This window comes from Dama dama, chromosome 9 (genome assembly GCF_033118175.1).
Source record: "Dama dama isolate Ldn47 chromosome 9, ASM3311817v1, whole genome shotgun sequence".
Classification (NCBI taxonomy): domain Eukaryota; kingdom Metazoa; phylum Chordata; class Mammalia; order Artiodactyla; family Cervidae; genus Dama; species Dama dama.
The window spans coordinates 29,578,972-29,592,722 of NC_083689.1; the positions used below are offsets into that span (position 1 = coordinate 29,578,972).

Sequence of the window (13,751 nt, forward strand, 5' to 3'; positions counted from 1 at the left end):
GCCAGTAAGGCTCTTAGTTTGTGGTCATGACTCGGATCATCCTGTGCCCCAAGTTCTCTGGCTGAACAGAACCACTGGGCTTGCAGTACACTCTTAAGCTCTGCCTGCCAATTCTCTGCTCAAGCATTGCTGGGCTGTGCAGCTTTTAGGCATTCATGCCAGCCTTTCTGGTCAGGCAGGGCCAAGAGCTACACCCAACTCGTGTCTGCTGGCCTGTGTCTAAGCCCCCTTGCCTGGACTGGGGCAGAGCAGGTTCCACGACCATTTAGGCTCTTCATGTGAGGACCTCCATCAGATAGACCTGCACCTGCCAAGCTCCCTGGTCAGACTGCTCCACTGACTTGGTTCTGTAGATAAGCAAAGCTGCTCCTGGCACTTGAGTACTATAGGTATGAACTCGGTCTCCCAAGATCTGACATCTGGTTATTGCTTCTCCCTTCTCCATCACAATCAGATTCCCAGTGGTCATGCCCTTAAGATTCTCCTACACCCTCCACTAGAGACCAGAGTAGCAGCTTCCGCAAAGCAACCCACCATACTGGCTGTCACTCCTAGGCTTTTCTCCCACCATCAGCTCACAGCATGGTGCTGTTCCAGCCCAGGAGAGGAGCAGTGCAGCTGGTGTGTGGCCCTTCCTCTTCACCATCTAACGTGGTCTGTTTCGGCCTCGGTGGCACTGGGAAATGCTCAAGCCTCATCTCCACGACTTGGGATTCTTTTTTTTTTTTTTAAATTTTCCATACACATGTGTCAGTATGCTGTAATGTTCTTTATCTTTCTGGCTTACTTCACTCTGTATAATGGGCTCCAGCTTCATCCATCTCATTAGGACTGGTTCAAATGAATTCTTTTTAATGGCTGAGTAATATTCCATGGTGTATATGTACCACAGCTTCCTTATCCATTCATCTGCTGATGGGCATCTAGGTTGCTTCCATGTCCTGGCTATTATAAACAGTGCTGCGATGAACATTGGGGTGCACGTGTCTCTTTCAGATCTGGTTTCCTCAGTGTGTATGCCCAGAAGTGGGATTGCTGGGTCATATGGCAGTTCTATGTCCAGTTTTTTAAGAAATCTCCAGGATTCTTTAATATCCGCAAATCAATCAATGTAATACACCACATTAACAAATTGAAAGATAAAAACCATATGATTATCTCAATAGATGCAGAGAAAGCCTTTGACAAAATTCAACACTCATTTATGATTGGGATTCTCTTAATGGCAGCTTGTCCATGAATAATTTTAGCTGGTCTTCTTGTGAGAGGAGACAAAGTCAAGAACCACCTGCCACCTGTGTTGCCATCTTGGTGACATGGCTCTCTGAAATATCTTAGTATATGCAGAATGAGTCAGGATTTGTACTACAGCAGTGATTCTCAAAAAGGTATTTCTAAAGCAGCCATAAGTCTTTTTGTAATGTTTTATATATGGTCATTATCTTGCTTGAAAACTAGTTTAACAATAATGACATTTCTGGCATTTATCCTAAAAATGATACTCAAAGGTAAACCTAGTTTAAGGTTTCCTAATTTGGGGAGTTAGAATAATCAGCTATCAGAAATATATTTTCATACCAGCAGCAAAGCCCAAAATAGTCCTCTCAAACTAAAGGCATAGTTTTCCTTAAACATAATATTGTAAAATTAAAAGTACACTAAAGCAAAGTCCTCATGCCACTATTTGAATTCAGTTAGATCCAACAAATAATTGTAAGTGATTTACCTGTTAATTTCCTGAAGCAAATATTCAGGATGTCTTGGAAGAAAATGGTTTAGTAAGTCACACATTCCATTTGACTTCTATCTCTGTAACTTGTTTGTTGTGATATTGGAAAAGCAGCTTAATATGATTCCATAATGTCATCTATAAAAGTTAAGTGTCTACTCCATTGTCTAACCGTAGGTACTTATCTCATAAATGTTAGCTCCTCTTTCCTTTCTGCTTTAAATCCTTAAAACGAGTTCACTTTATGGATTGTTCCAAAGATTTCCTTCATCCTTAAATTATTAAATTTCCTTAATAATGACTTTACCAATTTTGTTTCTGTTGCCAAACATTTTTTTCCCCTCTTCCAGTTCATTCTGAAACAAAGTATGAATTTAACAGGGCTTTTCCTGGGCTCCAAACTGCTTTTTTCTTGTCTATTGAAAACAATACTTTGTTGTTATTCAGTCCCTAAGTGTGTTGGAACTCTGCCACCCCATGGACTGCAGCACACCAGGCTGCACCGGAGTTTGAAAGTGAAAGTCACTCAGTTGTGTCTGACTCTTTGCAACCCCATAGTCCATGGAATTCTCCAGGCCAGAATACTGGAGTGTGTGGCCATTTCCTTCTCCAGGGGATCTTCCCAACCCAGGAATGGAACTGGGGTCTCCTGCACTGCAGGCGGATTCTTTACCAGCTGAGCCACCAGGGAAGCCCCGGAGTTTGCCTTTTGTCAAATAAACAGAGCCCTCAAATCAATATCCTATCATCTTTTGGCATGTACCCCCTCCCCACCAAAACAAAAGAAAAATCTCTTATCTTGGGATCACAGGCTCAGAATAGCAAACAGTAAAAAATAAACTTTTTTTTTTTTTTTAAAGAGGATACTCCTGGAGGTCAGGGGTAAATTAAACTCATGACCAGAGAGGGTTCCTCATGAAAACAGCCTTAACTTCTTGCCTTCTACCTCCAGTGTATCCTTTTCCCACAAATATCCTAACTTCTTTAACCTTGAAGTTAGAAACTCTGGCACACAGTTGTCCCTTGAACAACATGGGTTTGCACTGTGCAGGTCCACTTATACACAGTTTTGTCAATAAACAGGCAGAACAGGACTACACAATCAGTGCTTGGTTCATCTCTGATGTGGAATTATGGCTATGGAGAGCTAACTATAAAGTTGTATGTGGACTTGATGTGGACTTGTCTATTTAGGGGTCAGCTCCCCAAAGCCTTCATTGTTCAAGGGTCAACTGTATTTGAATGTTACCTTTCCACTTGAAAGATGGGCAAAGTTGCTATTCCATAATTCTTGGCAGCCAGTAGCAAGTTGAGGCAAAAAGGAAAATGGGTCCTTCTGATATAATATGAATATGATTAACATTTGAAAAATCACTTGGGATATAAATTGAGGTATTATTTATTTATGACATATTTACATACGTACAAAATTGGCTTTATCCAATACATCATCCTGCATCAGTTCAGTTCAAGTCAGTCGCTCAGGCGTGTCCGACTCTTTGCGACCCCATGGACTGCAGCATGCCAGGCTTCCCTGTCCATTACCAACTCCCAGAGCTTATTCTCCGTATTCTGGCTGTAAATGTCCAAGTTTTTTAACTTATGTATAACCCAACATCTTTTAGAACATAAAATGTTACCAGTTTGGCTTCACAGAACCCAAAATTCCTGTTTAGAAATTTTTCTAGCCAAGGAACAAAGTAAATTTCAACAGCATCCTAAACTAACTTAGCTGGCCCTGAGTGTATTAGTAATTTGCATGATGTTGAATTAATGTATACAATACACTTTCATCTGCTATCTACCTATGTTTACTATCATACTACCATTTTGTCTATATCCATTCATTTCAATTTTCTACCTCATTAATCTTTGAGAGAAAGCACAAAGAAAGGGGAAGTAATAATAAGAGACTCAGAGGAGAAAACTACTGGTATTGGCTCAATCTTTTCTACCCAGAATCTGGGGCCCAGCTCTAGGTTACCCGATAAACTTAGTAATAAGACACTATTAATATGAGTAATCTGAGTATGTTCTGTCAACTGAGGTTGATGTAAAATTACTCTTCCTGCATTTTTTTCCTATTCTCTTTCACACTTCTTAACTAAAAAGTATACAAACTTCTCAAATTCAGTAAATAGTTCTGGGAGCACTTCAAAAGAAAAAAACAAAACAAAACACACAAACATGACCAAAACAGTAGTGGCAAAGAACTGTGTTAAAGATAAGTAGTCCCAAGATGCTTGAGGGTGAAAAAAAGAAATAGTCTCAGCTCAACTCACCCTAAAAAATGCTAGTGGGGGAGTTATAAGGAAGCAAGCAGGAATAGAACAGGACAGCTGGATGCCTGGTGAAGGGAGCTGTGGTCTTAGGCTGATGAGCAGCACATCTCATACCACAATACCAACAGTAAAAGGCTGCCTGGCCCAGGATGCTGTGGTGTGCAAGAGATGACTTTTCTTGTACCTTGTACAACAAGGAAATCCAAGCATGAAAAAGTAAACAAGCTGGGAAAGCTGACTGTGTGCAATCAGTCATGAGCATCTGCCTTTCAAAGGTAACTCTGGGCCAAAAAAGGAATGAGAGGCCAGAATGAGATCATGTATTTATCTTTTCCATCTGCCCTTCCCCCTAGTCCTTACCTACTCACAAAGAGCAGAAGGTGCAAATTACCAGCTGCCAGAAAATCAGCTGCACCCAAACCACCCAAACCATAGGATAACTCTCATTGCTATCTGATGACCTGCAGACTGTCCTCTAATGGGATGTCAATGTCAGTTATTTTATGAAAACCATCCCCCAAAACATCAATTAAGATATTTGAGATTTGGTAAAATAAAAAGAAAACTCGGATTATTTTAGGATCTGTAAAATTTCCCTATAATAGAAGGGAGAACAGCAGAAACATGAAGTATGGGCATATGCTCCTTCATGCCTAACAGTGATGTGTCAGTAGTCTGACACCATGATAAAGGGCAGCTTTTTAAAATAAAACAAACAAATGTTAGAGAAAGGCTTCCCTTAATCATGGAAGATGGAGAAAACACAGATGAAGTGTTCCATAAATACCAGTAAAAAGGGAAAATAAGTATTCTGTTCCTATTATGCTATAGCAACTGGCTACATCTGTCTTCTCTCTCTCATTATTTTTAATGACAGATATCTGAATTGCACTCAACAATCATTATACAGGACATGGAAATTAACACATAGGTGGAAAATTAATATGTAATTTTATCACCCTCAGGTTAAAAAAAAAAAAAAGAAGTCAAATCAGTACTTGAAATGATATTAAAACAAAGCAAACATGACACATAATGACAGCACAAGATAACAGCTTCAACACCTTAAGAGATTTTATAAGATTGTGCTAATTTTTTTACCTCTAAGGAATTATATAGAAGAGTAAATAAAAATTAAATTACATTTATATAAGAAACGATCTTCAAAAGTTATTTAAACTTTCATATATAGAGTTCAAAAGTATATGACAAAGTATTTATTTCTGATTTGTATAAATCCAAAATTGGTAAAATATATTATTTCGGGGAAAAAGAAGCTTTCGTTAAATACAAACATAATGCACTAAATAAACCAGGTTCACTATAAAATACTGTCTTTGAAAACCTGCATAAAAAGTAAAGGCAGAATGGCACAAAGTTAGAAAAGCAGTGTTTAAGGCAAACTAAATAAGACGTGTCCTTAAGGTAAGTCATATAATCTCATAAACAATAATTTCCTCTCAAAAACTTCTCTATTACAGCTAGAGAAATAAAACAGGAATAATGGCTGCTGTCAAGAGTTTAGTTTACTTGGAAGCACTGAATAGTATGCAAAAAATACCCAATGCTTCTATTTTAAATAGACTGGAATCATTTGCCACTTAGCTGTCACAGAGCAATGAAAAAATAAAATGTATCATCCCAATGTTTATCATATAGTATGAATGTGAAATGCTGAAACTTACTTAAAAAGGAATTTTTCAGACCATATGTGTATAATGTGATAACCAAAAAGAAAATGATCAATTCTGCTATTCTGGCCCATGTTAAAAATATGCATAGAAAAGTGCACCATCTCCCTACAAGTAGGTGTCTTACAGTCTGTTGGTGAGCCCACAGCTTAGCATCAGACCTGATCACATGCATACATGAAAAGCTTCAAAGACTGGCAGGGAAGATATTAATCATGAATTAAAAGAAACAATGCCTTTAAACAATATTCAGTAAACATGTTCTTTAGTCAACTATTTCTTAAAAAACAAAATAGTAATCAAGTACACATCATCAAGTTAAATACCTTAGCACATGAATTTGCACCTTATAAATCTGGTATATCAAACTGTCCTATAAAAATATTTATACATTTTTTGAGAACTATGGTATGTGAAATTATATAATCATAAAAAGGACCTGTTTCGTTTCACCTACTGGAATGATACCACACCTTTCTAGAAGATAAAAACTGTAGCCTATGAGAAATGATCAGAACAGCTGGACTGACTAAAGTTGCCCAGTTTAAGGGTCTGTCTCTTCTCTACCAGTAGCTCCAAGTGAGCAAGTGTCAGCAGCCCGGGGCCAGGCTTCTCACACGGTCCTGGGGGGCAGGCGCTGTTTATACATGCCCGCTATTGCTTTGGCCGCACTGTAGATCATCTGCCGACGGGACATGCCCGTGAAAGCCATATGCCAATCAGTCCGGCTGACGTTGAGTAAACTCTTCTCCAGGACTTCACCCACTGTCACCAAAAGGCCAGACCACCTCAGATTGTAGTCCTGGGGAGTCAGACTTTGAGCCTCAGGAAAAAAGAAATTGAGATTTTTAATACATTAAAAAAAAAAAAAATGAAATGTCACTTATAGCTAGTTCCAGTAAAAGTCCCTCAAGTTACTTTTAATGGAGATTATGACAAACCATGAGAAACACAGCTATGCTGCCGAATTATGAAATTATAAGGCGGCAAAAAAAAAAATTGCACGTGTGTACTTGATTTAAAATGTCCACACTAACACACTAAACTCGTTGTTAAAACACAATCTGTCTTAAATTTTTTAAAGATATTTATTTCGGGCTGTGCTGGGTCTTCATTGGTGCGGAGGCTTTCCTGCAGTTTCATGTGCAGGCTTCTCATTGCAGTGACTTCTCTTGTGGAGCATGGGCTCTAGGGTGCGCAGGCTTCAGTAGCTGCAGCACATTTGCAGTTCCCGGGCTCTAGAGCACAGGCTCGATAGTTGTGGTGCCTGTTGGCCATTTGTATGTCTTCTTTGGAGAAATGTCTATTTAGGTCTTCTGTCCCTTTTTGATTGGGTGGTGGTTTTGATACTGAGCTTCAAGAGCTGTTTGTTTATTTTGGAGATATATCCCCTGTCAGTCACTTTGTCATTTGTAAATATTTTCTCCTATTCTCAGGATTGTTTTTTCATCCTATTTATGATTTCCTTTGCAGTGCAAAAGCTTTTAAGTTTCATTGCTGCTACTGCTAAGTCACTTCAGTCGTGTCCGACCCTGTGCGACCCCATCCCTGGGATTCTCCAGGCAAGAACACTGGACTGGGTTCCCATTTCCTTCTCCAATGCATAAAAGTGAAAAGTGAAAGTGAAGTCACTCAGTCATGTCCGACTCTTCGAGACACCATGGACTGCAACCTACCAGGCTCCTCCATCCTTGGGATTTTCCAGCAAGAGTACTGGAGTGGGGTGCCATTGCCTTCTCCGTTAAGTTTCATTAGGTCCCGTTTATTTTCATTACTCTACGAGGTGGATCCAAAAAGATACTGCTGCGATTTATGTCAAAGACTCTTCTGCCTATGTTTTCCTCCAAGTGTTTTATAGTGTCCAGTCTCACATTTAGGTCTTTAATCCATTTTGAGTTGAGCTTTGTGTATGGTGTTAGGAAGTATTCTAATTTCATTCTTTCACATGTTGTTGTCCAGTTTTCCCACCACCACTTACTGAAGAGACTGTATTTTCTCCATTGTTATTCTTGCCTCTTTTGTCACAGCTGAGGTAACCATAGGTATGTGTGTTTATCTCTGGACTGTCTATCCTGTTTCACTGACCTATGTGTCTGTTTTTGTGCCAATACCATACTGTTTTGATTATTATGAAGTCAGGCAGCCCAATTCCTCCAGTTCATTTTATTTTCTCAAGATTGCTTTGGCTATTTGTGGTCTTTTGTGTTTCCATACAGATTGTAAAATTCTTTGTTCTAATTCTGTGAAAAATGCCATTGATAATCTGATATGTATTGCACTGAATCTGTAGACTGTTTTGGGTACTATAGCCATTTTCACAATATTGATTCTTCTGATCCAAGAACATGGTATATCTCTGCATCTGTTTGTGTTGTCTCTGAGAACTTTAAGATGTTGATTGAAGAAGAGAGTATAAGTCTTCTTTCTGCTTAGGCAGGTTTATTCCTAAGTATTCTTTTTGATTCAATGGTAACTGAGATTGTTTCCTTGATTTCTCTGATATTTCATCGCTAATGTATAGGAATACAACAGATTTCTATGTATCAATTTTGTATCCTGTACTTTGACTGAACTCACTGATAAGCTCTAGTAGTTTTCTGATAGCATCTTTAGGGTATTCTATATGTAGTATCATGTCATCTGCAAACTGTGACACTTTTACTCTTTTCCAACTTGGATTTCTTTTCTTTTTTTATCTTCTCTGGTTTCAGTGGCTAGGAATTCCAAAATTTTGTTGACTAAAAGTGCTGAGAGTGGACATCCTTGTCTAGTTCCTGACTTTAGAGGAAACGCTTTCCGTTATTCACCACTGACAATGATGACTGCTGTGGGTTTATCATATATGTTGAGGTAGGTTCTTTCTGTGCTCACTTTCTGGAGAGTTTTTATCGTATCGGTGTTGAACTTTGTCAAAAGCTTTTTCTGCATCTATTGAGATGATCGTATGGTTTCTATTCTTCAATGTGTTAATATGGTGTATCACACTGGTTAATTTGCAGATATTGAAGAATTCTTGCATCCCTGAGATAAATCCCATTTGATCATGGTGTGTGAGCCTTTCAAGGTATTGCTGGATTCAGTTTGCTAGTGTTTTGTCGAAGAGTTTTGTGTGTATGTTCATCAGTGACATTGGTTTGTAATTTTCTTTTTTTGTGATATCTTTGTCTGGTTTTGCTATCAGGGTAATGGTGGCCTTGCAGAATGTGCCTGAGTTTTCCTTCCTCTGGGATTTTTGGGAAGATTTTAAGAAAGATGAGTGGTAACTCTTCTCTAAATGTTTGATAGAATTTGCCTGTGAAGCTGTCTGGTTCTGGAGTTGTTGTTTTTTTTTTTTTAATTATTATTATTATTGGAAGATTTTAAATCATAGTTTCAATTTTAGTACTTGTGACTGAGCTGTTTGTATCTTCTACTTCTTCCTGGTTCAGTCTATAAGGGTTGTACCTTTCTAAGAATTTGTCTATTTCTTCTAGGTTTTCCATTTTACTGGCATACAGTGGCTTATGGTAGTCTCTTATGATCTTATTTCTGCTGTGTCAGTTGTAAAATCCCCTTTTTCATTTATAATTTTATGGATTTGAGTCCTCTCTTTTTCTTGACGGCTAAAGGTTTGTCAACTTTATCTTTTCAAAGCACTGGCTTTTAGTTTCATTGATCTTTCCTATTGCTTTCTTTGTCTCTATTTCACTTACTTCTGCTCTGATCTTTATGATTTCTTTTGTCTGCTAACTTTGTGTTTTGTTTCTCCTTCTTTATCTAGTCCCTTTAGGTGTAAGGTCAGGTTGTTTATTTGAGGTTTTTCTTATGTCTTGAGCTAAGACTATTGCTATAAACTTCTCTCTGAGAACTGCTTTTGCTGCATCCCATGGGCTTTGGATTGTTATGGTTTTGCTGTCATTTCTCTAGTACTTTTTGATTTCCTCAGTGATACACTGGTTATTTAGTATCACTGTTAAGCTTCCATGTATTTGTGTGTTTTTATAGTTTTTTTTCCCTGTAACTGATGTCCAACCTCATAGCATTGTGATTGGAAAAGATGCTTGCTATGGTTTCAATTTCCTTAAATTTACAGATGCCTGATTTGTGACCCAAGATGTGATCTATCCTGGAGAAATGTCCCGTTTGCACTTTGAGAGGAAATTATATTCCTGCTCCTTTCAGATGCAATGTCTTATAAATATCAATTAAGTTTATCTGGTCTAACGGGTCAATTAAGGCACATGTTTATTAATTTTCTGTCTGGATGATCTGACCAGTAGTGTAAGGGGGTTGTTAAAAATCCCACTATTGTTATTTTTTCAATTTCTCCTTCTATGGCTGTTAACATTTACATTATATTGAGGTGCTCCTATGCTATGTGTATATATGTTTACAACTGTTCTATCTTTTTCTTGGACTGATCCCTTGACCACTGTTTTTTAATTGAGGCATTGTTGATTTACAATGTTGTATTAGTTTCAGGCATTCATCGAAGTAGTCCAATTATACATATAAATGAGTGTATCTGTTATTTTTCAGGTTCTTTTTCACCGTAGGTTACTACAAGATACTGAATAGTTTCCTGTACTATACAGTATATATTGCTATCTATTTTATACAGAGTAGTATACAGTTATTAACCCCACACTCCTAATTTATCCCTCCCCCCAACTCCTTCCCCTTTGGCAGCCATAAGTTTATTTTTCATGTCTGAGAGTCTGCTTCCGTTTTCTAAATAAGTTCACTTGTATCTTTTTCTTTTTTTAACATATAAGTCAGATCATATGATATCACTTATGAGACTCTGATTTCCTTTGATAAACAGCCAGTCAGAAGTTCATGTAGCAATATGGACTTATGAGGTGTCTGAAAAGGAGGGAGGCAGGCAGTCTTGTAGGACTGACCCCTTAATCTGTGGGATCCAACACTCTTCATAGGTAGAAAGTGTCAGAATTGGGTTGAATTATAGGATATCCAGCAGGTATTGGATAACAGCTTAGTGGTGTGGGAAGAACTACCTCACCCCCTCACACACACAGAGGAAATGGTGTCAGAAACCTTTTTACTGTTCTATTTCTAAATTTTATTAATTTTACCAATTAGTTAAGTGATACTGTATTATTGTTTTTGGTTAGGTTACAAGCCAGACTCACAGAATAAAATGGAAAACTTGTACCTCTCTGCATTAGATGCATCAGTCATCTACTCTTTGAATATTTTTTATACCTCACTTGTAACACCACTGTGCGTGCGTGTGTGCCAAGCTGCTTCAGTCGTGTCCGACTCTGTGCGATGCCATAAACCGTAGCCTGCTAGGCTAATCTTCGAACTCAATTTTTGGGGAGCTAGGTGAAATTCTTGCATTAAAAGGCTTCACTAAGATAATTAAGTTAAATCACATCAAACTGCCAAAATGTGGCTGTTTTTTCTAACTTCAAAGAGCAATTTTGTATGGTTCAACCTAATGGTTATAAACTGCCATTGTTAATTCAAGAATATTTTCCTAGAAAATCAGCAATAGTATGTAATTTTTCTAAATTGTTGGTATAGCAGTAGGCATAGCATTTGTTTACAATCTCTTAACCACCCTCATATTGGAGTGAATTTAACATTACCATGTATATATAAAAATGCTTTCTTCAACTTCTGAAAAGAAACTGTGGTAAAAATTATGATATCAGTGGTATGTTATTATGGTAACAAAACTTTAAGCATCAATTCTTATTCCCCATCTAAAATGTAAACCCCTAAGAAGGTCACAGGTGGCTTTAAGGGGCTCCATAAACACATAAGCCAAGTTTATATGTGAGTGCATACATCATACATACTTTCTCTTGGGGGAGAATCCCAAGAGAATTCACAAAAAACCTAAGGTCCCAAATAACTTCTGAGAGTTTTGAAATGACATTTATGAGTATAAAGAGTCCAACGTAAATAAACTCTTACATTCCATTTTGTTCAAGAAAGGACTGAAAGTAACAAAAATGTAGAAGGAATGAAACTCATTATAGATTAATGCTTACATTCTTCTGGAAACTATGTGGATAAGTAAACATTTTTCAGGAAACTGAAAAGACATTTGCCTTTCATCCAAGGTTTGTAAACTTGATTCTAAATATGTTTCCACATGTTTTTAACGATGAACAAATTAAAGAGGACGATGAGGACAAAGATAAAGGAACTAGAGTAACCAGGAAAAATGAAAATGTGAGATAAATGAGACAGTATAATAAAGGTTAACATAAAATCAGAATAGGTAAATTTTTTCTAACCCAAAGGTAATGAACACAATCATAAACATAAACAAGCAAAACAATGAAGAAAAGAGCATTAACCATATAATAGATTTACCTTTTCAAAGACCGCTGGAAAATAAAAGTAGGGAGGTACTGAAACAACGTGGAAGGAACAGAAAATTGAAAAAGAAAAAAGATTAAAAGGAAAAAGAGTGAAGTAAAATCAAGAATATACCATATTTTCAATAGAAGTTTTGAGAACAGTATTTCAAGCTTTTCTGGAGCGTAATGAAAAAGCATAAAACCAACCTGTTGCACAAACTCTGAGGGCACTGGTGTGGCTTGTGTAAACGCTTCCAGACGAATGCCGTGCACAGGGTCTTCAACTATGAGACAGCCGATGTCAAACCATCTGCAACAGAACAGGAGTTTCAAGTTGTGGATGTGCTAAGGAAGTTCTACGAATTGATAAAGTACTGTTCTTCAGTTAAAACACTAGCAGACTAAAAGATAAACCATAAAACCAACATATAAAATTGCCCTGTTGGCTTAATTCCAAGAGGAGAGGGGAAAATGGGGAAGAACAAAAATAACCAAAAATCATGCAATTCCTTTTCTTGCTAAGATTTGGGGAGAAGAATGGCAAATAGAAGTGCTCAAATATGCAATAGATAAATTTATTCATCTGAAAATGCAAATAGCTTATCATAATTAAAAACATCATTTGCTAACATATGGGAAATTTTATACTACCAACTCTATGATTAGCATATAGCCAAGTTACAAAGTTGGCGGACTTAAAAAAATAAGCTCATTCAGGAAATAAATTCTCTCCTCATTCCTGATAAATCTTTCTAATCACAATTTCTGAATTGTTCACAATGAATCAGACTTTGAGGACAGCTTCATGAAATCAAGAAAACTTTCTCCCATTTTAAGATACACATTAAAAAGTGATAAATTTTAAAACTGACTTAGGTGAGGTTATCAGTACGTCATCAGCATTTTAATTAACCAGAAGCAGGAAATCATGGTTTTAAATGAGAAGATACAGAGCAAGAAGATTTTAAAATATGCAGATTAAAGTGCTATGAAATACAATACAGATTAGGAAACTTTTTTTTTACACATATTCAAAGAAACAACAAAACAGTAAACAGAATAACAACTTTGCTTGACTGATAAAAATGGCAGTTTATTATGTCTACAGTATTCATATCCTAAAACTTTGCTTCAAATTGAGAGCCTTAAATGATTTACCTTATATGAATCATTATTTTTCTTGGGATATGAATGAATATTTTATTTTACACAATTGTGTATTGTGCAGACAGCAGAGAACTGCAGTGACTCAGCTCCCAGGCACGGCACGGACTTCGTGAAAAGCAGCGCCCCTGAAGGTACCTCCCACAACGCCTGCGAGCACACACTAGAACTCCCCGTCTCCACACTGCTCTCATGCTCTCCACACTACTCTCATGTGTCAGCCTGAGTATCCCATTCTCCTCCAACTCAAATCTAAAGTGCCATCACTGTCATGATCACTGAGACCTCCTCAGCACCTCTCGCTGGTGCTGCTGGCCGAGTAACTTTGTCTTCTCCCCACCTCCGCTCTCCACCCAGCAGGAGGAAGAGTGGTGGCCTCCACTGTTCATGCTCAAGGACAGTCACCAAGGAACACTCTCCTCCTCCTCACCCTCTCCTTGTGGCTGGTGAAATACGGCAGACTTGGCCAAATCTTATAAGGAAGTCACCTGGACTTGAGAAGAATGGTAGTTCCAAGACTTTGGATTTTATGTAGCAGAAAAAAATCGAAATAGAACCTGAGGAGCTG

The 13,751-nt window shown here is 37.7% G+C and overlaps 1 protein-coding gene across 2 annotated transcripts in view; it reads right to left on the reverse strand.

Moving 5' to 3' along the window:
• Nucleotides 1-13,751, reverse strand: part of PRRC1 (proline rich coiled-coil 1) — a 59,769-nt gene that overhangs the window by 16,223 nt on the left and 29,795 nt on the right. The window contains exons 8-9 of one of the 2 annotated variants that reach the window (XM_061150860.1): nucleotides 12,227-12,329; nucleotides 3,113-6,525 (exon numbers count right to left, since the gene is read on the reverse strand). In XM_061150860.1, the coding sequence (XP_061006843.1) occupies nucleotides 6,316-6,525; nucleotides 12,227-12,329 (313 nt within the window). In that variant the 3' untranslated portion in view covers nucleotides 3,113-6,315. Of the gene's footprint in view, nucleotides 1-3,112; nucleotides 6,526-12,226; nucleotides 12,330-13,751 lie in introns of those variants that run through there. The other variant, XM_061150861.1, reaches the window with a different exon arrangement.